Genomic DNA, 26,896 nt, shown 5'->3' on the forward strand with positions numbered 1-26,896 from the left:
ATAATCTATTGCTAAGTTTGATATCAAAACCGGAGTTGTGGTATATGAACTTGTGAAGCAACTGAGTTTAATAATTGTGGCGGATCTACGTTACTAATCTTAGAAAGAACATTCAATCAAATCAAACAAAGACTACGGACATTTATGTTTTCTTGATTAATAAACTTATCTAGTTTTTAAGGCTGCCATTGAATTAAATTACTAGTGCGGACACTGTGGTTATTTGATGGTTAGGGTTAGTTATACGGCATCCGTTAACTAACCAATGTTAAGAAGAGATAAATATTCAAAATATAAATTGATGTTTTATTTCCATGATCAATTCTGATTTCTGTAGGTGGATGTGTGCTTGCGACTAAGGTTTGTTCTCTTGATAATTTTCTAATTTTATTAAATTTTGTTTGATAGTTTTCTGTTTTATTTTGCTTTAGCCTAGATAACGTCCAAACCCCCCCCCCAAATTGCATAACATCTAGTATAAAAATCTGACTTGAACCTTCCTTATGGGATCAACCCCTTGCTTGCTCTATACAATCTTATGTGTTATGTTTAAAGCTAGGGTAATTAATTTGTGCGACCGCGACATCGCAACACTAAGATACTTAGGTTTGACAATCAACCAAACCCAATGCTTATAGGTTTAGTGAACACGCTAGACCCAAGACACTTGGGTTTGACAATCAATCAAACTCAAAGCAACATGAGGTCTAACAAACATATCTGGCCCAAAATACTTGAGTTTGAAAATCAGCCAAACCCTAAGCAAACATGGGTCTGGAAAAACATGTAAGACCTAAAAATTTTGGATTCAAAGAATATTAGGTTCTACAACTATGCATTTTATCCTAGATGATCCCCTAGATTTAAAATATTGTAGGCATAAAAAACCATTATGCCTCTCTATCTAGAACAATTACATGATCCATTAATGTCCAAGGTAATGATCTCCCTATATCCCTGGATATTCAAAATACGTCATAAGGGAGCCCACAACACGTCCCTTCTTGTTAATGATGTGTATAGGATATTTTTCCCTCGTTAATGAAATGTATATGATTTCAGCCTATCGTTAACTAAGAATTCATCATCAAATGGTTGATTGGCATGACATCGTGTGGTTCAAGAATGTTGTCCCAAGACATGCATTTCTTCTTTGGGTAGCTATCCAACGAAAACTCTCAACGCATGATAGACTTCATCGGTTTGGTATTAATGGTCCCAATAGGTGCTCACTCTGTCTCCGCAATAATGAAGATCACAGCCACTTGTTCTTTGAATGCTCCTTTACGAAATCATTATGGTGGAATGTTTGTGACAGATGCGACATTCCAAGAATGACAAAAAGCTTGGATGAATGGATTCGATTGGCCACTGTCTCTTGGCATGGCAAAAGTTTCGTCAACTTTTCTCGTAAACTGGGTTTCACAGCTACAGTGTATTGTATCTGGCAAGAACGGAACGCAAGGATCTTTGCAGATGTGTCTAAAGCTTCGAATTTGGTTTTTGATCAAATCGAATGTATCATTCGCGATAAGCTTGTTTTGATGAGGAATGTTCAACAAACAGATGAAAACATAAGGATCCAAAGACTTTAGAGGGTCAATAACATAGACTCTTAATTTGATGTTTAGCTGGTTGTTTTTGTACCCCTAGTATATCTAGTTGGTCTAAGTTTTTGTTTTGTTATGTGGCTAGCCTGTAGCCATTTGTTGTTTTTCATTTCTGTTCGCATTGTAAATCTTGGGTATGCCCATTATATTCTTTGTATCATTTTTTTTTAATACACAAGTCAGCTTACCAAAAAAAAAAATAATGAGGGTATTCAATTAACTAACTAAACTTTTTTTAATGATCAAATTTGTGTTAGGTCAATTTTATACAAAATTAAGTTCTTAACTTCTCATTAAATGCAAAAAATGTCGCAAAATATTAATATGAATTAATATTTAAAATATTAATATATGTTTGTTGGATGATTATTTATACTTTATGGTTATGATACGGGTAACTCCTATAATTAATGATAATAATATTAGTTTAAATACAGCTAATTAAATTATTAAGCGACAAGCTCATGCTGCGCGCGTTCTGTATACATATAAAAAAAAAACAATGAACAATGTCTTTTCTTCTCTCTTTTTTGTTATTTCAAGGTTTAGGTGTTTTTTTGTTCTTAATTTATCATTTAATTGATTTGCTTGTACCAGTCTTTTTATGGTTTGATAAATTAATTTAAATTTTTTTAATTAATTTTATTTTTAAATTTTATTCTTCTATATATGATTGATTTTCAATCAAATTTTATAAAAAAAAATTATTTATTTTTTATTAAGTTATTTTGATTTCATTATTTAAGTTACAGGTTTAATAGGTTAATTTAATTTGACTAGGATATTTTTTGTGTTTTTTATTTATTTATTTATTTTAATTTTATTATTTAACATTAAATTTATTATAAATTGAATCTCATAATTTATTTTAATTTATTTTATAATTACAGTTATTTTCTCATGAATCAGGAAGATGTTTTCTAGTTTAAGAGATTGGAAACATTACATAACTTAAAAAATATAATAGTATAGAAAATAATAATTTATAAATATATTTATATATGAAATAATATATTAGGATATATTAATAGACAATATAAAATTATATTATTTTGATGACTAATTTCATAAGCATGGCCAGCGTATTCTTCACAGAAGCAAAGACAAAAAGAAAATGGGCAGTGGATCCCGATCACCAAACTTGGTCTACAATCTTTAAGCACACAGCAATATTGAACGTGCAAACATCGAGTCCACAATTTTAGGCCAAAAGCTTATGAAATTACAGAGTTTTTTGGGAATAATTTCCTAAACACAAAATTCAAAGGTGTGATTGTGGTAATCAAGGATAAAGCTAGGATTATTTGTTAGAAAATATAAAATTAATATAACAAGATATATAATATTTGTTTTAATTTATTGTACATGAGTTGTAAAACAAAACCTGTATAATTTAGTTTTATTCAAATAACTTACTACAAATATATAATGATCTTTATATAAGGTAAAATGTTTGGAGCAATATCAAATTGAGTCAAAGCAATGAAGTTAATTTCATCTTCATAATGTATCTATATCTATCACTTTAATGTTATTGATCTTTATACCTATCAAATATAAACATACAAAGTATAGAATAAACACTAGCTAAATCAAAGCATTATTTATGTTTGATAAACTTTGAAATAAAACAAAAAATAATAAAGAATGATTTTTACATATTTATTTTAATTATGCTCATCATTATTTTATAGAATAGAAATCATCAATTATCATATCAATTGTAATTTTTCAGCAATTTCTTTTTTCTATATAAACAATCAAATAATTCGCAAGAAAATCATCCTCCATCCGATTGCGAAGTCTTGTTTTAAAAATCTTCATCACAGAAAAAGCTCGTTCAGTAGGCTATGAGTTATCAATATTTTTTTTGTTTAAAAAAATCAATTCTTCTTATTTTATTCATGATTCAACCTAAAATCAAAACATATATCGCAAGAAAAAAATTGATAATTTTGGTGGCTCTGCTAATATATATATATATATATTAAAACATCATCAAATTATTAACAAACATCTCAAAACAAAATAGAATTAGATTTTAAATTTAAATTACATTGTTTTGTTTGTTGAAAGATAAATTAATTGGTTGTTCTACTTTAATCTTTTTGTAAAAAAAATTTACTCGTGATTTGTGTTTTTTAATTCTGTTTTTGATCGGCTGCATGTTTTATATTAGAGTAAATTAATGGCTCTGTTTTTTATTTCACAAAGTAATGCTTTTATTTTTATTTTCTTTCCCAAGTAGGTCAAAAGTAAATTCAAAAGAAATCAAAAATAAAATCACATTTAATTTCAGGCTCACTTCTTTAAAATAAAAAAATATAATATCTCCTCATATTTAATTACCCAATAATACTCAATAATTAAAAAAAACATGTCTTGTAGGGGCCAGCCCTGTTTGCTCTCCTTGCTTCCACCTGTAGTGGTAATTGTTGCTATCGTCGTGTTGGTGAGGTGTCTTCTTTAATTTTTAAAATCTGTTTGGAAATACAATTGCAATTATTTTTCAAAATGCTATTTATTTAAAAATATATTAAAATAATATTTTATTATTTTTAACATTAATATATCAAAATAATTTTTTTTTTTTTAAAAAAAAGGCTTAGCAAACTCAGCCCACCAAACAGACCAAAGCATTTGGATTCTGTCAAGGAAGCAAGACAATCTTAAGTGTGGTGAAACCGACGCAAAGGTTTTGGTATCTAACACAAAGTCATGCTGTAAAGCAATCAATTGAAAACTTTTTGGGTTGAGCCCATAAACAAAATTCGCATTCCAATTGCTAATTTTAGTTCAAAAGAAAAGGATATGCTACCAATAAAGTTGGGGGCAGGCGCTTCTTTATTAAATTATATATATATATATATATATATATATAGAATGAGAAGTTACTATATCACCAGAGATATTTAACTATTTATTGAAATAGTCAGAGGATAAAATTGTACCTAACTCAAAAAAAACTTTGAACTAGAAATTAAAGGTAAAGTTATTTTTTTACTATGACATAATTATCTTTTATAAATTATATAAGTTTATATTGGTCATTTTTTTTTATTACACAATAAAATCATTAATACAACCCTTGATTAAAACAAATATAATGCATATTACTAAGGTTTATTTTGGATTTTTTAATTTTTTTTAAATAAGGTATTTACTTTGATGCTTTAAAATAAAAAATAAAAACTCTAACAAGATTTTTGTTTTTTGTCATTTTATATTGATTTTATTGTAGATTTAAAGGTTAGTCATAGATATATTAAAAATTAACATATATTAAATATTATATATATAAAAAAAAAATATTATGTTGGCGTGTGCAACATACACGCTAGCATGTTGACAACCCCTCATCATTTAAGCAATGCTTGTGGGGTCGTCCAACAATCAAACATTCCCTTTCAAGGTAGTGTTGAAAAAGTCTCGATGTTCTTAACGTGTTAAGGTGGTGCGTGTTCCAAGATTTTTAATTGTTTGGCATCGACTACCATATTTTTTTCCCCTTCTTCTCTCTTTCCCTACCTAGATTTTCACACCAACTCCTTAAAATACCCATTAGAGCCCTTTAATTTTTTGATTCTTCATATTTGGTTCCTTTCCATTTTATTATAATTTTTTTTTATTTTGAATAGTTTATAAAAATTGGTATGCTTTTTAAATTTCAGCCCTTAATTTTTTTATCTTCAAATTTGGTTTATATTTTTTTGATTTCATTCTTTTAATTGTTATTTCTTTTCATTGACAAGTTTTTAAAATTTATATTCTTAAATTGGTCTGTAAAAAACTTTTTTATTGGACCTAGATCCAGAGTTTCATAAATTGCAAGTTTTAAAGATTTGAGTAGGTTGAAAATGTTTTTCCTAACTTGTTTGGTTTTTTATTTTCTTTTGCCCAAGCTAATTTTTTTCTTGTTTCATTCTTCAATATTTATTCAATAAAACATTGTGTTCTATTTCTCTTTAGCTTGCTTTATATGGATTTTTTTATCGGTCTTGCAAATGAATTGGTTATCGCGAGACTTTTTATTTATTATTTTTTGTTGGTTTTTTTATAATTCTTTAAATTTATTTTTTTTTCTTGATGTCATCATTCAATATTTGAAATGATTTTTTTTTAAAATGTAAGGTTAAAAGTCTCTCTATTTCACCCCCTTTTTTCCTCTTTTGAATTTAGTTTTTTTTATTACTATTTGTTTTATTTGAGATCAATTTTTGAATTTTTATTTATTTATTTTCTTTCTCTAGGATTTTTTACTAATTTTAAAAATAACCTGGATTTTCTTGAGTCTTTTTAATTGTTGTTCTATGTTGAATTTACTTTGGTTAATTAATATTAAATTGGTTGTGAATTGAGTTTCTTAATCTTGCTTGGGTCTAGTATTTAATAGTTTGCCAGTTTGAAATAATTAACTGTTTTTTTGTCATTTCTTAAAATTTATTTATTTCAACTTAATCATTCTAACATTTGATGTATTGAAAAATAGTCTTCATCTTTTTTTCCCTTTCCTTTCAACTTATCCTTTTTTTATTTTTTTTATATGATATTATCCCAATCTTATGTCCATAATCATGGAGTTTGTAAGTTAACCCGATTTAACTGAAATTTATTTTTTTAGTTTTTTTTAGTTTCACCGTATAATATTGAGTTTTTTTATGCTCTAGATGGGCTTAGGTTCTTTGTAACTTTTTTCATTGCTATTTTTTTATCATTTTATTTATTGTTATTGTATTTTTTTAATTCATATTATTTAAATTATCAATTGACACAATAATTCAAATCTCTTTTTTTAGCATTTCTTTTACATTGAAAAAAAATTAATTGACCAGCAACAAAGTGCAACTCACAAATCTAATGATTCTTTGCAAATTTAATAGGTTAATGATGTAGTCTTATTGCTCTTTTTTAGTATTTATGTTTTGTTTAGTAATGTAGTTCAACTCATTTTTAAAATGTTATTTGTCTAAATAAATATTAAATTGATGTTTTTTAATATTTTTAAATATCTAATATGATGATGATAAAATTAAAAACTTTGTCTAATGTAGTGCTATTATTATTATTTAAGCTTGTCACATTTTTTTTAAAATAACAGAACTAATTTTCCTGAATAAGAAAAATAAAAATTGAAAAAAGAGTCCAAAAAAAGGGACCACAAATCCCTAAAATAAATTCAGCAAATGGGATGCATGGAAATAAATTTTATTTATTTATGGCTATGAGGACACCCCCCTACATAGCTTTGAACGGACCCTTGTTGTGTAGCCCATAAGTGACCTTAACACTTTGCCTAACAACCCATGACAAGACCCCGTCACCTGACGGTCGGAGCGTGTAACCATGCTCGTTGGATGGGAGACAAACTCCACGTGCGACCGCGTTTAGAGTCTTTAGACACAACACGGTGTTCCGCAAAAACGGCATCGCATCTCGGACAATAACTGAGAAAATGAGCAAATTATTCCGTGGTCCCTAATTTGCAAACCTGATTATAACCTGGGCCCTAATCCGCAAAAACGACCTCATTATAACTTAGATTGTAATCATTAAAAATGGTTTTTCTTTTTGTGAAGTAAATAATTTCTTTTCCTCTCTTTTATTTCCTAAGGTAACAAGCTACCCGTTTTTTATTTTTTATTTATTGAATTTGCACTTCATTAACCTAACTATGACAATTGTAGAGGAATTAATCAAATTATAAAAAAAGTAAGATAATTTTTTACAACATAATAAATTATTTAATTTAATAATTCGTAATCACTTACTTTTTTATTTAATAATTAACATCAATTTTTTTTTTTTTAAAACAATGCACTTTGAGCTGTAATTATATAATAGTTTTAGCAACTAATATAACTAGAGTAAATGGTTAGCTGACTAAAAAAAGATGACTTGTTACACGATAACACATTTTTAAATTATGAAATCCAAAAGGATATTATACTATAACTTAAAACACGTGGGTTTGTTTATCTACTATAGAGTCAATTACTGTTCATACACACACAAACACACAAATAATTATGGACGACACTGTCATGTAATGTGCATTTGTTAAAAATTCATTTTGGTTATCAAAGTTTTTTTTTTGTTATTTAGTCCTAATTGAAAAACAATTAATTATGCTTTCTCAGGAAAAATTGGGGTTGAAAGAAAAGCTGCTTGAATGAAAAATGTGTCAAATTAGGGTGGCGTATCATAAGTTTCAGCAACAAATTCACTTGGGTTCCTGAACTTAAAAAATAACGCAAAATATACAATTTTGGTATCTCAATATTTTTCAAGTTCAATTTTGGTATGAATAGTTTATTTTTATTATTTTCCAATTCCTAGATAGAGAGATGAGAGAAAGAGACCACCGGATTCCAGTATTAGAGAGAGAAAAATGTCATTAATACTGATTTAGACCACTAAAACAGTCGATATTTGAGTCAAATAGTTTCATTTGATTAGGGGAGTTAATATTAGGTTTTTTTTACCTTAAAAGTCCTTGAAAAAATATATCTGAGCTTGGTTTGATTTTTTATTTTAATTTTTGAGGTAGTTTTTTTTTACTTTTTAAGACAATTGATAGGTTTATCACGATTTCTAAAGTGTTTTCTTACTGTTTTGGGTCGAAAATAGATTAAAAATAGGTTTTGGGTAAAAAAACATTTGAAGCTTGATTTCCCAGCCACCATAATGGCTGCAATTTAACAACATTAAACAACACATCATTTGATTTTTTTTCAAAAACATTTGACACCAGTCGCTCGCGCCTTCTAGGAAGTACCGGGTGCTTGAAGAAATGGGATAGGTAGGCTAGCCTAGTTCGACAAGGTCCAATAATGCTTGATCTTTTTTTGTTTTGTTTTATATTTTTTTCAATTAATGTTTTTTTTTATATATATATTTTTTAAAATTTTACTTTATTTGTATTTATATCAATACCTCTTTTCTTTTCTTTATTCTTTTAGGAAGTCTCTTTTAAATGACAATTATTTTTTTTATTATGCATTTAATTTTTGAAAAGATTTTTCTTATTAATCTATAACATTTTTTCTCATTTGTATAGATGAACTTTGTTTTGGAGAGGAGAAAAAATTATTTACTAATAATATTTTTAATATATGCAGGCTTGAATACTATTTTTTTTATTTAATCAATTAATATGTGTCTATTTTTATTATTATTGGATTGAATAAAAAAATTATTTGAATAAATAAATATAGCAAACACAAACTAGATAATATATCCTATCTTGCAAGATTAAATATATTAATTGACATCTATCTCTTAATTTTTTAATTTTTAATTTTAGTTATTATTTATCTTTTTTTTTTCATTTACTAATAAATATCATGCTCAATTTATCTAATTACATATGCATAGATTTTTTAATTTTCATTTAAATTTTTTTTAACTACAAAACATATAAAGAAAACCTATATATATATATATAATTATTGAAAAAAATTATCTAACTTGCGATGAAACTCAATCAAATATCCAGTTATAATTATAACACCTTTAAATAACTATAAAAATTGGCTTAGAAAAAGACTATGGTCAATGATGCATTTTGCTAAAAAAAAGAAAAGAATAACGTTGGTGTCAGTCAGGTGTTCTGTTTCTCTCCAGTGAGCTAGCCGTTTTGTTTAGCCTCTCTCTCTCTCTCTCTCTCTCTCAAATAACCAACATTGATGCCATTACTTTTCTCTCCTCAATTTCTTCTATAAATTCAACTCAGGCATTTCTTTCTTTTTCACTCCGTACTTTTCAAGAGAGAAAAAAACAAGCACAACAGTTTTGATCATCATTATAGACAACGCAGATACAGTGTAGATTTTTTTCTGAAAGGATTTTTTAGTTCAAAATTGTTTTCAAACAAAGTATACTTAATACTTAAAAAAGAAAAGAAAAAAAGAGAGACAATAAAGGGCTTTGTTTTTCGGATTGGAATAATAAGAATGGGATCCTCTTCAGGATCATATGATCTATCATTCAAGATCTTGTTGATCGGTGATTCTGGGGTTGGCAAAAGTAGTCTCCTTGTCAGTTTCATTTCCAGTTCTGCTGAGGATCTTGCACCAACTATTGGTATTAATTAAAAACTTCTCTATCATTATTTTGCTTTCTCTTTACTGTTACATGGTTTTCTTAGCTAGCTAACAGTCTGTAATGCCTTTGGATCTATCTTCATGGGTTGAAACTTGTTTAGTGATTATGAAACATGGTTCCCAGTTTTGAGTTTCTGCTTTTTGTTAATTGCTCTCAATTAACGATACTAAGTTCTCTTTATTTCTTATGATTTATTAGATGGTGACTGTTATATAGTAAAACCTGTCTTTGTCGGCTACGAGTAGCTGGGGCCTTATTTTTATGTTGACTCCTTCAATGCTTAACCAAGTCAATGTGTGATTAGATGTTAATCATTACATAGAAAAGGGAGTCTCGTGATTTCTGCCTATAACTTCAATTGAGTGATCAACTGAATAATTGAATTCTCTATGATGAATATGCATTGAGATTCTTTGTCTCTGTTTTTTTTATGAAGGTGTGGATTTTAAGATCAAGCAGCTAACAGTTGGAGGAAAGCGATTAAAGCTGACAATTTGGGATACTGGTAAGTAATGAAGTCACAGTATTCTCTTCTTTCTGTTTATATATGTTTCCTGTTGTCTCTGTAAGACTTTTTTGTCTCTATATTTTGACCTTATGAGCTGAGTGATGGAGCCAACAATGTCAAAGGATTCTTAAATATTGATCTCACTAATTTGTAAGTTGCTAGCAATGTAACAGTGGGATATCAATTATAACACAGAAAATTTAGAAAAACTGTTTTCTGTTGAGACATGGAGTGGCTTTTCTGGCTTCAATAAATAGAATTTTGTTTTTAACCCATGTTTCTGTTAACATTAATGATATCAGCCATTTATGTTCCAGTATGTGTAATTTGATTCATAAAACCATTATGGTTCTTGCAGCTGGACAGGAGAGGTTCCGAGCACTGACTAGTTCTTACTACAGAAATGCCCAAGGGATCATTCTTAGTATGAAACAAACACTATCCATCATGTGATTTTGTGATGCTGCTTGCAACTTTCCTTTAATCATCAATTGGCATTAGTGCAAATTCCTTTTATGGGCATGAAAGTCTGATAGCAATATTTGAATCTAGCTGTCATGTTAACTTCATTTCTAAGATAAAATCTATATGTCTATGTTGTTCAAATTTTTTATATTGCTGTACATATATCATGCTAAATATAGAATATCATATTTCATTTATAATAGAAAATGGTCGGTATTGTATCACATTCCAATTTTTTAGGAGATTGCCTTAAAATTTAAAGCAATTCATGCAGCTTACAAGTAAGATAGATGGAAATTTTTAACCCAGCGCATCCCAAACAAGTCTACAAAGGAGGGGGGAAGTGGTGCTTTCATCTTTTCCTTTAAATCTCTTAACGTAGTAGCATACTGATGGCTTTGTCAAATGTATCATGAATTGATCATACAACCAGCTTCTGCACGTGTCATGCCAGCCTACCAGAATTTCTGTTATACCATCTAGCTCATTTAGGGAATCTACTTTTATGGTCTTGCTTGTCATTGTGGTTGGACGAATTAATATGAATTTCGGCATGCTGAAACTCATTTGATTGTTTCTGTCATAAACATGCTAGTGACTATAACTTCCACCAGTGCTCTTCCAATTGTTAACTGATTATTGTTTTGAGAAAATCTTTGGAAGCAAACTCCCATTGTTTTGACTGCCCAATCAATAACTGATATCTTCTCTGATTACAGTTTATGATGTGACAAGGAGAGAAACCTTTACAAACTTATCAGACGTGTGGGGTAAAGAAGTTGAGCTCTTCTCCACAAATCAAGACTGTGTCAAGATGCTCGTTGGAAATAAAGTTGATAAAGTAAGTTTATTGTTTTTATTTTCTCAAGAGGGATAAACTAGTTAACAGAAGGTGATAATATAACTTTGATGCAAGCTTAATGTAGACCAATGCAGTATAATGAGTGCCCTACAACTCCCTTTTATTTGTCTTGATATTATTGTTCCATTTTTTCCATGATTTCAGGAGTCTGGAAGGGATGTAACTAAAGATGAGGGGATGGCTCTTGCCAAACAGCATGGTTGTCTGTTTCTTGAATGTAGTGCGAAAACTGGAGAAAATGTGGAGCAATGCTTTGAAGAGCTGGCATTGAAGGTACTATCGAAGACTGCATGCTCTGTCTGGCAAATATCATTCCATGCCATAATCACAATTTAGATTTTTGCCACCGTAAAAGAGTAAATGATTTGTTAAAATAAGCAGAATTAAAATAGCATATTGGTTTGCAATTGGAGCTTTCATGCAACGTAAATTCATGCTTGACTGTCTGGTATACATGTCCATTTTCATTTATTAGTGTAAAATATTAGTCAGATAGGTTGATGTCTCCTAATGAAAACATTTATTAAATTATTTCCTTGTTGCCATTTCTCTGATAGAAGGATTGGTCCACTTTATCTATGGGTAGGATGCCTGGGAAAACAATCCCAAGGGAAGCTTCTCATGTACCTTTTCTGTTCTCGAAACTAAAATTTAATGATTTTGTGTTTTAGATAATGGAGGTCCCTAGTCTTTTGGAAGAAGGATCTACGGCCGGGAAGAGAAACATTTTAAAGCAGAAACCAGAACACCATGTAGCTTCTAATGGTGGTTGTTGCTCTTAAAGGCTGTAACAGAAGTGGCCTCTACACGAGAATCATGACTTGCAGATCAATAAAAGTCACAAATAGCACTTCTGATGGTGCCTGTACATTGAATTTCCACCTTAACAAATCATAGACAGATCGTGTATATTGTAATTGCTTTCCTTGTTTCTTTGTGTGTGTGCTGTTCCAGTTTTTAATGAGTTGCCTTAGCCAGTACTGTACCATTTCATTGTGGAAATTCAGGCACTGAAATAACATTTATTAGCTTCTGTAAATTTGTTTGCCTTTGTTTTTATTGGCCAATCTTTACTCATGTCTAAAAGAACAGTCTATGTTCTATTGATTAAGTTATTGTGAGTTTGAATCTTTGTATTCAGGTGGTTACAATGATCATAATATAAGTAATATGATCAAACATAATTTTAGACCTAGCCAATTATCTCTTATATTATTAGTACTGTATTTATGATATTAGGGTCTACTATGTAAAGTTTATTAGAGTTGGCTAATGTTAGTTGTCTTCGTCCTTGTATATATCTATATTTATTATTTAAGAGAATAAATAATAACAATTGTATATAGCTAATCAGCTAGTTATATATGACATTAATTTTGTTCATGAATATATATTTAATTTATTAATAAAAATTTATTTATCTTTAATATTTATCAAATACTCGATTAATGAATCCAGAGTAAAGATAAAGTCTTTGGGATAAAAATGCTTTACGAAGAAAATTATAAAGTTATAATTATGAGATTTTTATTGTATCAAAGCCCGCTCCTAAAATATTCCTAGTTAATGTTCTATTAAAGTTTAATATTAATTAGAGTTGTTGAGACTAATACATATTTTATCTCTTTTCTTTTTTGTGAAAGGAAACAATTGTTCTTATAAGCTGATGTATGATGGATACTTAGAACTAATATATAAGTGCTTGTCAAATGACATGTTGACTGGATTAACTCGCATGAGAATTTCATATGAAGAGATCACATGTGTCTATGGAAAGACTCACATGATAGTTGTGCAAGTAATTCTTAAACTTGAAATCATTAAGTTATCTCATATTGTTATGCTTTCATCTTACTACACATTGTCCTAATCAAGTGTAATAAGACGTGTATATATTGGGTATAATATGTGTCGCACCCGACATGGCGGCGGCTCTAAAAATTAATTCTCGATTAATGAAAAAGAACATATTATTTGACATCTGGTTCTTTTATGGAAAAATATCTTGTTTGAGGAGTCACCACATAGTATTATGGTCACTAGGAACCCTAACTGGTCAACAGATATTCTATGGCTCGGGATTGGTTACGTAAAAGGGAAGATATTATCACCCCTTAAATGTTCTGCCTAAGGCAGACTACATTGTTGGTTTTGTCTTAAATTGTTAAATGTTTATTAGATTATGCTATGATAATTTGTTTATAATATTCCTGACTCTAGTGCCAGTGAATATTCGAGCTCGAATAATTCCAACTCTGGCATTGGTAAAAATTCGTAACTACAAAAAAAAAATTAGATCAATATTTTTTTATTCCCTACTCTAGCGCCAATGAATAAATAAATAAAAATAAATTTATTTTTACGCATGCACATATTTTTTTCTAGCTAAATAAAATAAAAATACAACGAATAAAAATAATATAAATTTAAACCGGTATTTTTATTCCTGACTCTGGCGTCATTGAATAAACCAATAAATTTACATTATTTTTATTCATGCATACACATTTTTTTATTTTTTCTATTTTTTTTCTGTTTTTTTCTGTTTTTTTATTTTTTTGGGTTGGGTCCAGCTCAGCCCACATGGGCTGGGCTAGACCCAGCCCGGCCACTGGCCCAAGCCAGTGGCCTGGCTGGACAAAACAATAGCACGTATGACACGTGTGGTGCAGTAAAAGGGTTAATTATAATTCAAAGCTACCATATCTAATGAATTAAGTTGTAGAATGGGAAAGGATGAACTTACCTGGTCTGGTGTGCTTGATGACGAAGACGAAGCTGTGGGTGATTGGTGCACTCGTTAGGCAACACCTCGTTCTTCCCTTCTGTCCTCCTTTGCTTTCTCTCCTGGTTTTGGTTTCTTGTCTCTCTGGGTTTGTTTGTTAGTTCCCAGTCTTCTACGTCTCAGTCTCCGTTTCGTTCTTCTCTGTGTCCCCTGCGTTCGAGAAGATGGTGATGTTAGCGTTGGTCCTCTGGGTTTTTCTATTGCATTTGTCTCTGTTTTTGCTCTGTGTCTTTTTTTCAGTTCTCTATTCTAGGTCTCCAGTGGCTTTTCAGTTCTGCCCTCTCTTCTCTTGGGTATTTTTTCTGCCTCATTTTCTTCGTTTTTCATCTGTTTTATAGAGTTCGATCAGTGGTAACGGACGACATGCAGAGGGACGAAAACATTAAAACGTCCATAACTGAGGTGGCTGATCATTACTGCTGGAAACGGTCTCTGTTTGAAGAAGAAGAAGATGAACATCATTCTTTCAAACGACGCCGTTTTGCGGCATGAGGCGGCTATTTCATTTTGACCCGTGAAGTTTCGAAACTTTTGTAATTAAGCCCCTGGTTTAAACTATAATTTTCCCTGCATTTCGGCGCCTTTTACAAGTTAGTACTTGGACTTTAATCTGTTGCAATCGTGGCCCCAATTAACCCCAAACTTTGCTATTTCTTCAATTAAGTCCCTGAGTTCATTAATTTAACTAAATTCAAGTCCAATTAAGTCTAAAACTTATCAATTATCCAATTAAACCCCTGATTGGATTAATTAAATTAATTCCAAGCTTAATTAAGTCTCAAAACTTATCAATTCTCCAATTAAACCCTTGATTGGATGAATTAAATTAATTTCAAGCTTAATTAAGTCTAAAAATTTATCAATTCTCCAATTAAACCCTTAATTGGATTAATTAAATTAATTCCAAGCTTAATTAGATTAATTTTAAAGTTTAATTAAACCCCAAAACTTCCAATCATGTTTCCCTTAACCCAAATTTTAATTCATTCTTCATCTATTTCATTTTACTTGTTTTTTCCATCATTATTATTATTATTTTTTCCATCATTTTTTTTTTATCATTTTCAGTAAATAAAATACTAATAATAATTAAAATAAAATGGTCAAAAATTGAGTGATGACAATATGAATATATGAAGTCTTTTAAGTAATCAAGAGAAGATTAATCACCTTAGATAAATTAGAGAAAATGTTTAATCTGTTCTTAAATAATATTGATTTAATTGTAAATTTTTATGCAAGGTGGAATGAGATTTGTAAAAAGTTTTTAAATTTTATTTTAAAAATCAATGGTTATAATACTGTAAACAAATATGATTTGATATAGTAGACACACACTTTGCTATAATGTTTAAATTGGAATATTGTTGATATATGGATAAAATTACACTAAGAAATTAGTCACTGAAAAGTTAAGTCAAACCCTTTTAACTTTCGTAATATTTAGGGGATCATGATATTAGACTTGATCTTCAAATATAAATCAATCAGTTATTGAAATGATAATAAATTAATTTATTTAATTCTATTTTATTTAGGATTGTGATTTATAATTGAGCCAACTTATTAGGGAACTCAATGAGTCACACAAATAAGAACCATTGGTTATAAATTAAAATGGGTTTATTAATCAAGAATGACTTGATTATAAATAAGTTTTTGAAATTAAAGACTAAAATGTAATTTATATAGAGAATTACAATTCTAGAAACTTAATTGATATAGACTAAAGTGTAATTTATATAGAGAAAATCAAGTAGGGATTTAATTGAATAAATTTTTAAAATTAGCCAAAAATAATAAATATGATATTATTTAAGAGGCAAATTCATATTTTGTTATTTATAGGGATTTTAGGTTTCCTTATAAATAAAAAGTTATGCCTTTTATTTTCAGTGGATGGTGAAAAAGTTGATTAAAGTACAATATTGAAATACTTAAAACACAAAAGAAAAGAACTAAGGTATAACAATTCCTCTCTCCAAAAAGGGTTCAAAAGATTTCTCACTGGTTGGTTTGTGTGGATTAGTATTAGAAGTCGGACAATTAGACGGCTTGTGGTTTGCAGTAACCCATCATTTGAAGCAAATATTCAAAGCCGAAAATAATATTTAATTTTCAGGTAATTTTCACATAAAATTCTAAAACAACTTTAGATTTGTCTAATGGAATCACTGGGACTTCTAAAGAATTTTAAATTTAATATTTCCGCTGCATCTATATAATTTGGGAAACCCAACAACAAGTACAAGAATATAGTTCACAACAATTTCTTCCTTTTCTCTCAAACTAATTCTCTTCATTGTTGTATTATGGTATCAAAGCCTATTGGATAATTGCATCCATGACTATTTCAGAAAATCAATCTCCTACACAAATCTCTTTTATATTACAACCCACAACAAATCCTACTTTAGCTCCACCATCCTTTTACAATTATAACGGTGTCAACTCCATACCACTAAACCATGATAGTTGTAACTTTCAGCACACTCATCAATATCTTTTTATGAAACTTACAAAAAACATCAATATCTTTTGAAAAACGCAAGTTCAACACTTTTTGATAAGTTATGGCTTATTGAAATTCATTGATGATAGTGACCATGTCTTACCAAAATCACCATTTTTGATAATACCATAGAAATCAATCTAGCATATACCATATGAGTACAACAAGATCAATTACTTAAGAGCCCATTAATTGCCTCCATCTCTATTGAGGTATCGTGTTTAATTACAAGTTGTGCCATCCTTATGTCATTTTGACCACTCTATCATTAACACTGTCTCTTCCTCTATTACACCTATTATGTCTATTCATTTTGCCTTAATAGAAACCTAATGAAAGTGTCATAGCCTACTTTCAACATGGAAAGACCTATAATGATGAACTTATAACTATTGGTAAACCTCTTTTATCCTTTAGATTTAACCTTTACCTTTTTAAAGAGCTTCATGTAGAGTTTAAAAATCTTGTAATTACTCTTACGACTCATGCATAACCTATATATTTTACTAAACTACACTATTTACTATTAAGCCATGAGTTTATCAATAAAAACACTATTCATTAACTTTTTATTTTGGTAATAATTTCTTCGTGATCATGAGGGGTTTAACCATCGTGGAAGAGGTCATCAATAGTGTGGTCATGGTCCAACCAACAATACTTATCAAAATCTTGGATCACGACAATTTTGGAATTAGTCCAACTTGCAACCACATTTATGATGTCAATTATATGGTAGTTGGGATCACTTGGCCACCTCTTGCTCTCTTTGGATCAATCATAGAGGCAACAATAATGATCAGTCTGGAGGTGGGAAAAGATTGTAGTCAGTTGGCTTAGTAAACTCAATAGTGTAAATAGATTTGGCTAGTAGTTTTGGTGGTTCTGACTCTTTTGATCGGCACCAGATATTAGAGTTACCCATCATGTCCTTTTAAATAATACTATTATGGTTCAGATCACTTTAAAGTGGGGGCTAGTAAGTGTTTTTTAATTTATGTTATTGGTTATTTTAACATTCTTACACTTGTTTGTATCTTAAATTTATCATCTATCTTATAAGTTCATGATATAATAAAGTATTTACTTTTTGTGCTTTAATTTGCTATTAATAATAATTTCTTTTTTGAATTTCATGATCATTTTTATCTTGTTATGGATTGCACTTCAAAGGATATCATTTTTTTGACACCAATAAAGATGTTCTTTACATCCTTCATGATTCTTCTTCTCTACCCAATCCTTATACCTTTCCTGTTGTTTATGTGTCACCCAAACTCTGGCATTGTCATCTTGGTCATCTTCACTAATGTGTGTTATGTCATTTAGTTTCCAATAACATTTTCTTATGTTATCATTTTTTTTAATTTCAATTGTACTACTTATCTTATGGGCAAATCTAGTAGATCAGCTATACTTCCTTTAAAACATGCGAGCACTACTTCTTTAGATTTAATATTTAATGATGCTTGGGGTTTTTCCTTCATTTTTCTAGCTGAAAGGTACTATTATTTTGTTGTTTTGTGGACTATTTTGCTAAATTCTTTTAGTTTTACACTATACATTTTAAATTAAAAGTTTTTGAAATTTTAATTTAGTTTTAAGAACTTACTTAAATTCAATTTTCTACTTGTATCAAAATCTTACAAATTGATTAGGGTGGTGAATTTAAAAAACTTCACACCTTTGTTTTCTCCATAATTCTAGCATTCTTTATCATGAGTAAAATAGAATTATTGAATGTCATCATTGATATTACATTAAAATAAGACTTGCACTTATTGCTTAAGCATCTTTGCCATTTGCGTTTTGGTTATATAACTTTGAAACTGTTGTATATCTTATTAATCACATGCTAACTCGAATTCTATGTTTTAACTCTTCCTTTAAAATGTTATTTTGCTTTCATTATGAATATGGTTTCTTTAAAGTTTTTGGATGCTTATATTTTCACTATTTTTTTCATATAATCATAATAAAATGACTTTTTGTTCCATAGTTCACTCTATGTTTATTATTAATGTATGGACATTCATTCTCATTATATCTACATTGTTTGTCATTATACTTTTCTTGAGTCATTCTTTTTTTTTTCAATTCCTTTAGTCCAAATAATGTTTCCTTTTTTTTTTTTAATCTTATTCATAGTGGATTTTTACTTCTTCGATTGGGTCACCCTGTCTCTTTTGAAGCTTCTTTCTAATATTGCTTGTTAGTTTGTCTCTTTTCTGCCCATTCTGCAACAAAAACCAACATGTTGTAAGTCTCTTTACTCTTCTTCTTAGTCTCTTATATCCCCTTCTTCTCCCTCTCGCTGTGTCGTGACTCACTTACTCATGTCTTTTTCACCCTTATCCTATCACCATTGGCTTGAATCTTCTTGCTAATGTAAGTTTTGTTGGCATGTCGTCTATTTTCACTTTTACATCTTATTTTAGCGTTGAAAATCAACACCATATGATTTTACAACCTCGTCCTACTCGTCCCCTAAAAGACTATTAGCATCCTCCAATTTTGTCCTTGAATCATCATCTTTTATTGAGGTTAAATGATATGATGAGTGGCAATCTGTTATGATTGCTAACATTTATGCATTTGCTTCTAAGGACACTTGGTCCCATATGATTTGACTATGAATATGGTGGGTTGTAGACAAGTATACAAGATTAAAAGCAAGGCAAATGAGATTTTTAAGCTCTACAAAGCATGTTTGGTGGCTGAAGGTTATCATTAATAAGAAGGGGTTGATTTTTAAGAAGTATTTAGTCCAGTGGTAAGGTCTTCAACTTTTTTAATAGTGCTTTGTATTAGTGTTACTCAAAGCTAGTCAACTAATCGTCTTGATGTACATAATGCTTTTCTTAATGGATTTCCTGATACAAATATGTTTATGGCTCAACCTTATAGCTTTTGTAATCCTCAATTCCCAAACCATGTTTGCAAATTGAAACGTTCTCTTTATGATCTAAAATAATCACCTTATGCATGGTTTGATTGGCCCGGTTAATTTTCACTTTTTTTTGGGATTTCATAACTTCAAAACTGATACTTGTTCATTCTTTATTTTGTTGAGGCTACAATATTTTTATTTGTTTATATTGATGAAATTTTACTTACAAATGATAATCTTGTCTTTCTTTAGTATCTTATTAGTCTTTTAAGAACTGAGTTTGTCATTCATGATTTTAACCTATTCTTCTATTTTCTTAGCATTGAGTTTTCTTCCATTACAAACTGTTTGCTTCTTTCACAACAGTAATACATTGTTGAAATTATGAAGAAAGCTAGAATATTAGTGTAAACCAATTGCTACTCCTATTGTAGTGGTTCTCCTTTATTCAAACCAATTAGTTACTCCACTCAAATCCTACCCAATTCAAACAATTATGGGTGCTCTTCAATATTTTACATTCACACAATCTAGCATATGTTTTTTAATTAGTAAGGTATGTCAGTGCACTCTCATTGATATTATGTAGGCAGTTAAGTGCATCTTACACTGTCTACTTTTACTGGTTATTATTTGAAAAAAATACAAGACAACAGCTACAAGATTATAGCTCAACAATTTCTTCCCTTTCTCTCTCTCAAACTAACTCTTCCTTTCTTTCAAGCTAATTCTCTTCATTGTACGATTACATAATTCTTTAGCCAACCATGTAAACATCGAATGGGAGAGGTAATATCGGGATTTCTTGATCCTCTTCGTTGCTTTTGGGTCACTGCAGTGACTAATGTAGTATAAAAGCAGCAGGAATTGATATGATATTCCATGTACTATAGATACTTCCAGTTTTGTCCTCAACCATTCCTTTCCCTCGTGTCTCGCCAAACAAAACATTGCATGATAGGCTTGTAACGTTCAAAAATACACGTATTGTCACTTTCTGGTAACTTAGAGCTATATCACTTGCCTTAGGAGTGCATACATTATATGCTTTAGATGGAAGCCTTGTAATTCTATAAACTGAAATGGGTTCTCCAACAAGAAGCTGTTCCAAGATTAAGTAGCTAGACTCTAAAGAAGCCAACAAATGCAAAATGCAGAGCCAACGAAAGAAAGTTTCATCCAGCCGATTCCAAAATTCTGTGCGCTTCAGTATCTGGTTCAGATAATTCGCTTGGAGTCTGCCATAGCAATTAATTAGTGACAGGTACAAGACAGAGATGAGAAACATAATTTTCATAATGAAATCAATGGTCAGTAACCTTTCCATAAGAGTTTGCTGTTGTAGCGGAGGCACCAGAAGCCAGCAGCAATCTAATAACATCGGCATGTTCACCTCTTGCTGCATGGTGAAGAGGCTGCAAAAGGGTTTTAATATCAGTAATCACGAGGAAGTAGACAATGGTTGTTGGGGTGGGGTGGGGGTTACAACACAGCTAACAGCTATAGGTCCAAATTATACAGTCATTCTTGGAACCCTCGTCAGCTCCCACTAGATGAAGGACCAGGCAAAGCCAGCAATGGCATCAGCTGGTCCAACACAACATCCCCAAAGAGATTAAAAAGAAAAGGAAACAGAAATGATATAATTTCTTAATTTCTTTTTGCAACCTATTTTCTAAGAATGAGGCCTCCAACCGAAATACAAAAACCATTCAATTTATTATTGGAACTTACAGTATCACCCTCATAATCAACTATCTCTAGCATCCTTTCCACACGCTCTGCACTATTAGCACTGTTCACCAGAAGTTGGACTATCTCAGTAAATCCTGCAGCAGAGAACAAGGGAGGTGAGGTGGAATAAAGAAAACAAAAATCAACATTAGTTTAAATAATTTCATCGGGAAAGAATACAGAACATGTTGATGGTAATTATTTCTTGTTCTTACCCCCTGCGCAGGCATCGTGCAAAGGAATCGCCCCGTCTTCATCCTTGGCCTCCAAGTTTGCTCCCCTTTCCAGGAGTAGCTACAACAGAAAGAGAACATAATTTGTACTACTGCTTAAAATTATAAAGCACCACTGAAAAGCAGCAAGAGAGAACAAATTGAGTCAACCAACCTGGACACAGGGACAATAGCCATACAGGCATGTCAAATGGAGAGCCGTGTCCCCATCTTCCACTGGTTCATCAATGCTGCCATTCAGGTTATCTGAATCAGAAACTAAAGCATGAGCGAGAAAGATCCTATTTGACCCTGTTGGCATTTCATTGTCACACGATGATGAAAACGAATGAAATGGAAGTTGGAAACTTTAAATAAAACATTTGTAATTTCAAAGTTCTGATTTCTAACTTTTATAGTGGAATGGGTTCTGCAAACATCCTCCCTAATTCTAGAGATTTCTAGACAAAACTTGTAATTCCCACTCTTCCATTACTTTCTACTTCAACAAGAGAAAAAGCTACCCTTTCACATTTTGTATAAAATAGCTACTCTTGAAGCCTTGAACCGACAGCCCCTTGGCTGGAAATCCAAAAGATTTTTATCATTTTACAAGTCAATGCCATTCTACAATATTGTTTATAACCTCTAAATTATGTAACAAACCATCATCAATCAGACATTTTGGAGAAACTTAAACATCCTGCATAGAGAAGCTAAGAAAAGATCTCCATCACCAGCAATATACTCCTTTAATCTCATGAAAAATCAAAGAATGAAATGTTTGATGTTTGATCATGCTCAAGTTCAAACTCCAAATCTTTACGAATCCCATATTCCAAATATTCAATTATGCAGCTTCGCTTTTGGGGTTTAGCTTTGTCAAGTTCTAGCATTATAAACACTATTGGCGAGCAAATGAACCCATTATCGAACTCTTTCATAAAGTTATTTCCATTATTATCGAAACAATGAACCCAAAAATCTATCTATCAGATATAGAAACAGAAATTCAAAGCCACAAGTTAAGGTAGCCTAAATGCAGGCAGCAGGCTAGTTTTTTTTTTTTTTTTTTGTAAGAACATGACCACCGAAGGAGATCATTTATATTATACAGCGTCTTCAGCAGATTAAAAGTTGGAATGTAGACGCGCAAAGGAATTTTTTTCTTTTATTCAATTTATAAGCAACAGCACTATTGCTGAATGGCATTCAATAGAGATTGCTATTACTGCTCAGCTTACTCAAAATCTTCCAAACTCACCAATAACTAATCCAAATATTAGAACAAAAACTCGGCCTAGATGCCTTCTTTTGTCACACCAATCCCAATTAACAAGTGAACTCTTGTGAAAAAAGAAAAGAAAAACAGTTCATCTAAATTCCAAGAACTGGAATTTCAAGCAAATAATAGAAAATAAAAGGAAAAGAGAGAAGAAGAGAAGGATATTCATTTCACCTAAAGCATAGCGAAGAGCGTCGACGTCACCGGTCTGAGCGGCGCGGGCAAGGTCACGGAGGTGAGGAGGAATATCGGAATCTTGGTCAACTAAGCCGTCTCCCTCAAAGAGAGCATTGTCTTCTTCGTTCTCTTCTTCTTCCAGTAGATTGTCGCGGTGTACTGCCATTTCTTCTTCTTTCTGTTGTTTATTATGGCAAACCCTCCGTGTCTATGGTGTTGTTTTTCTCTGCCCCTCGCGTCTGTGAAACATACACTGGAAGGTGGAAGCACACGATTAATATAAGAAGAAGGGCTTCAAATTCAATAAATAAAGTTAAATTAAATTAACAAAAAAGAAGAAGAAGGTGGCATTGAATTTATTTGTGTTGTAAGTGGCCAAGAGATCAACAAAAGTGGGCCTTCTCAATGGAACTGGGAAATCGATGGGCACCGAAACCATCTCCTCATTGGGCAACTAATGGGCCTAAGAACATAGAGAAGAAGATCGGAACTCAATTACTTTTGGTGGTCGCTATGAAAAGATCCCTAACCTCACCTTTGTGTGTGGTTCTCCACAGTCAAGTTTCAAGTATATTCCCCTTCTGTACTTCTCATGGCGATGGGCATCGATTTTATTAAGGACGAATAGACTAAAGAAAGTACATGAGATATTAACAAGAAGCGTTAAAAGAGGGTGAGGTTAGTGAAGAAGCAGCAATTTTCTCTTCCATCTTTACCCAACAATACAAATCAGTTCAGCCATTCTACTTATTTTCTAACTCCCATGATGCAAATCAATTACTCTATCTATAGAGTTTGTTTCCAAAACATACAGAAGACACAATTATTATCTTCTTTTTTTTTTTATCAACAACTTAAATTTACTAAATATGCTGAAAAATTAGAGAAACATAATAAATGTGAAATCTATGTGAATATACTGAAATTAAACTAACTAAAATAAAGTTAGAATAAGTTGTTGGAATTATATAGAAGGTTGAAGTTGATATCAAAGATGATGTGGACTTGTTCCTTAGATTGCTAATTTGAAGTTTGAAGAAAAAAATTATAACTTGACTCAACAAGAACATTATCTTAAAATCAAAAAGTTAGAACCCCTTTGTATACCTTCCTGCCATCCCCGCGGTGACTTACCTGCCTTCTGGGCTTGCAGGGTGTTCAGTTAGGCCCTGGGGATTAGTCGTGGTGCGCGCAAGCTGGCCCAGACACCCCAGGTTAATCAAAAAAAAAAAAAAAAGTTATATGTAATTGATTATCCATGTCCTATGCTTATAACGAGATGCGAATAAAAAATATAAATCACAATGAAGTTGATCAATCTTTTAAAAAATTTACAAATTCAATCAAGAACGTAGTATGAAAATCATTCAACCACACAAAGAGAAAATGATGTATAATATGCGACTACCTTGGATAAAGCTTCAGCAATCCTAAAATAATGTTAACAATTAATTTATATAGTAGAAAACTAACTCTAATTTGATTTAATGGACCAAAACTTGATAAATATGACTTAACACATTAAAAGTTCAAAATAACTAAAATAATAAAATAAAACCTAACCCAAATAACCCTTAAAATGTTGGCGGCCCTATAAAAACCTATAAGATAAATAAATAATAGCTCAAGTAATCAAAATAAGTCCAAAGTTGAATTTTATAATTTGCTAGCAGAATTGAAGCTCAACTTTAAATGAATGGTTCTCCCTTGTTTCAATGAATTAGAATATCTATCATATGTCACTAGAAATATATGAATGTCAACTTTTTAATACAACTAGATTCATATCAAAATTTATTTTATAACTCTAGTTATGACAAAACAATAGTAAAAGGTCAAAATTGATATATTTGAATCTTTTTATTTTTTTATTTTTGTAGTGTCTTGAAGCTCCAATACAAGCTTTTTTTTTTTTTTTTTTATATGAATCAAATTATATTAAGACTTGTTCTTTATTCTTTGATATTATCTTGAAGTCCATCGTAGTCTATATATCTTAAATAAGTTCATTAATTAAATTCTTAAACCTCTTTGCTTTAAGTTCACCACCGAACCCAATGAAATTTCCAATGGATTTCTTGATGTTAAAATTAGAATTGCATCATTTTTTATCTTTTCAAAAAGATTCACCCTTAATTCATCACTTACATTAAATAAATAAAAAAATATAAATTGTAATTCTAATACCATACTCACCTAATAATTCCACCACCACCCTCCTCAAATTACATCCAGACATCACACTTTTTAGTTAATGGGAGAATCGAAGAATTATTTTTCAAATCCAGGAAAAGCTACTGGAGATATTTTAAGAAGAGATAAAAGAACAAGGAAAACGTGTTTTGATTAAAGAAATACAATTTTTTCTCCTTAATTAAAATCATTTAAATTTTTTATGAACATTTATTTTAATGAACTTTAGTTTTTATTCAAAAAAAAAAATACTATTGAAAAAAAAACATGTTTTTATATTAAAAAAAATTATATTAATAAGAAAATGAAAATTCACCTAATAAATTATATTCGTTTTTAAGAAGCTGAATCTTATATCTTACAAACATTTATTTTAATTATAATAAAATTAAATAAAAAATGATTTAAAAAACTATAGCTCGAAATTGATTTTAAAAATTGTCACAACGCGCTAATCTTGCGGTAGTTTTCAAACTCAATTTTTATTTGCGTTAAAAAAAAAAAAAAAACAGTAGTTACTAAAGGACCATTGCACGGAGAAAACATATTGAATCTAAAAGGTTTTATTTTAAAATTCAACTTGCATATGTATATTTGATTAATTCCCTTTCTGAACAAACCCCCAACTTGCTGAATCATTACCTACATAATTAAAACAGTACCTCGATTAATTTCTTATGAAGCTTCATTAAGCTCCATAAAAAAAAAAAAAAAAAACAAAAACATTTTTAATAACATCTAACTTCTTGATGGGATGAATATCAACAAGCCAATAATCATGCTCACAAATCCATAATAAAAATATAACAATAGAAATAGTACTATTAATTCATTAGCAAAAAATATTCAATAAAAACTAAAAATTAAGCAAAGAACAAAACTTTAAAATAAAAAATTACAAAGAAACAAGAAAAACAATAATGTAATGAGAATTTAAAGAATAGTATGAAACGGTATAGACTTCAATCTCCTTGACGACCACCAGGGCTAGAGCCAACCTGGCTCTAATTTACATAGCTCTGTAAGCTTGTACCCATCTTGAGAAATTAATATAAGACAGACCCATACGAGGAAACAAGGGGGATTGCAAGAAATGTTTGCTTTTTTAAGAAAACTTTGAGGCCCAAAAAAAGAATAAAGAGGAATTTCGTAATTAGAGAGATTTGATTACGGTATTATTAGCATGAGACAGAGGAGCAGGGAGGTTTTTTAACACATTATTTTGATATATATATATATATATATATATATATATATATATATATCTATATATATATATATATATAACTTGTGTTAACAATCATAAAATATTTTTTAAAATAATAATTACAAATAAGAAACAGGCTTTCACTAAAATAATCAAGGGATACATTAATAATAAAATTAAATTTAGATTTAAGAAATATATGTTTTCTAATTATTTCAAATCGCTTTAATTTTAAAAAAAATCTTTATTTTAATTATTGCTTTTTTAATAGAAAAGCTGTGCTCATAATATAAAAAAATGTCATTGTTTCTAAGATGTTTAAAACTTTTTTACAATAGTATTATTGATTACTT

At 30.1% G+C, this 26,896-nt stretch overlaps 2 protein-coding genes across 4 annotated transcripts; one reads left to right on the forward strand and one right to left on the reverse strand.

Moving 5' to 3' along the window:
* The first annotated feature begins 9,209 nt into the window (after nt 1–9,209).
* On the forward strand, nt 9,210–12,587 carry LOC118044992 (ras-related protein RABC2a). 2 transcript variants are annotated; one of them, XM_035053464.2, is made up of 6 exons: nt 9,211–9,692; nt 10,150–10,218; nt 10,580–10,645; nt 11,406–11,527; nt 11,693–11,821; nt 12,220–12,587. In XM_035053464.2, the coding sequence occupies exons 1-6, from the start codon at nt 9,563–9,565 to the stop codon at nt 12,328–12,330; spliced, it is 627 nt and encodes a 208-aa protein (XP_034909355.1). In that variant the 5' UTR covers nt 9,211–9,562; the 3' UTR covers nt 12,331–12,587. The 2 variants fall into 2 exon arrangements, with proteins under 2 accessions (XP_034909356.1, XP_034909355.1); XM_035053465.2 differs by lacking the exon at nt 10,580–10,645 and having other exon boundaries at nt 9,210–9,692.
* Nucleotides 12,588–20,310: 7,723 nt separating this feature from the next.
* LOC118044976 (uncharacterized) lies at nt 20,311–23,894 on the reverse strand. Of its 2 annotated transcripts, XM_035053443.2 has the most exons (7): nt 23,679–23,894; nt 23,141–23,396; nt 21,857–21,948; nt 21,685–21,763; nt 21,470–21,564; nt 21,055–21,150; nt 20,311–20,973 (listed from the first exon to the last, which is right to left on the reverse strand). In XM_035053443.2, the coding sequence occupies exons 2-7, from the start codon at nt 23,307–23,309 to the stop codon at nt 20,911–20,913; spliced, it is 594 nt and encodes a 197-aa protein (XP_034909334.1). In that variant the 5' UTR covers nt 23,310–23,396; nt 23,679–23,894; the 3' UTR covers nt 20,311–20,910. The 2 variants fall into 2 exon arrangements, with proteins under 2 accessions (XP_034909334.1, XP_034909335.1); XM_035053444.2 differs by lacking the exon at nt 23,679–23,894 and having other exon boundaries at nt 23,141–23,643.
* Nucleotides 23,895–26,896: the final 3,002 nt, after the last annotated feature.

This window comes from Populus alba, chromosome 16, assembly GCF_005239225.2.
Source record: "Populus alba chromosome 16, ASM523922v2, whole genome shotgun sequence".
Lineage (NCBI taxonomy): Eukaryota > Viridiplantae > Streptophyta > Magnoliopsida > Malpighiales > Salicaceae > Populus > Populus alba.

What these genes read in the sequence shown, in the direction of transcription:
- LOC118044992 (XM_035053464.2), top strand. Translation starts at nt 9,563, where the DNA reads ATGGGATCCTCTTCAGGATCATATGATCTATCATTCAAGATCTTGTTG. An exon ending in GCTGACAATTTGGGATACTG is followed by an intron (nt 10,219 to 10,579) that starts GTAAGTAATGAA and finishes TGGTTCTTGCAG; the next exon opens with CTGGACAGGAGAGGTTCCGA. An exon ending in TTGAAGAGCTGGCATTGAAG is followed by an intron (nt 11,822 to 12,219) that starts GTACTATCGAAG and finishes TTTGTGTTTTAG; the next exon opens with ATAATGGAGGTCCCTAGTCT.
- LOC118044976 (XM_035053443.2), bottom strand. Translation starts at nt 23,309, where the DNA reads ATGGCAGTACACCGCGACAATCTACTGGAAGAAGAAGAGAACGAAGAA. An exon ending in GCTATTGTCCCTGTGTCCAG is followed by an intron (nt 21,764 to 21,856) that starts GTTGGTTGACTC and finishes TTTCTGTTGTAG; the next exon opens with CTACTCCTGGAAAGGGGAGC. An exon ending in CAGCAAACTCTTATGGAAAG is followed by an intron (nt 20,974 to 21,054) that starts GTTACTGACCAT and finishes TTGCTATGGCAG; the next exon opens with ACTCCAAGCGAATTATCTGA.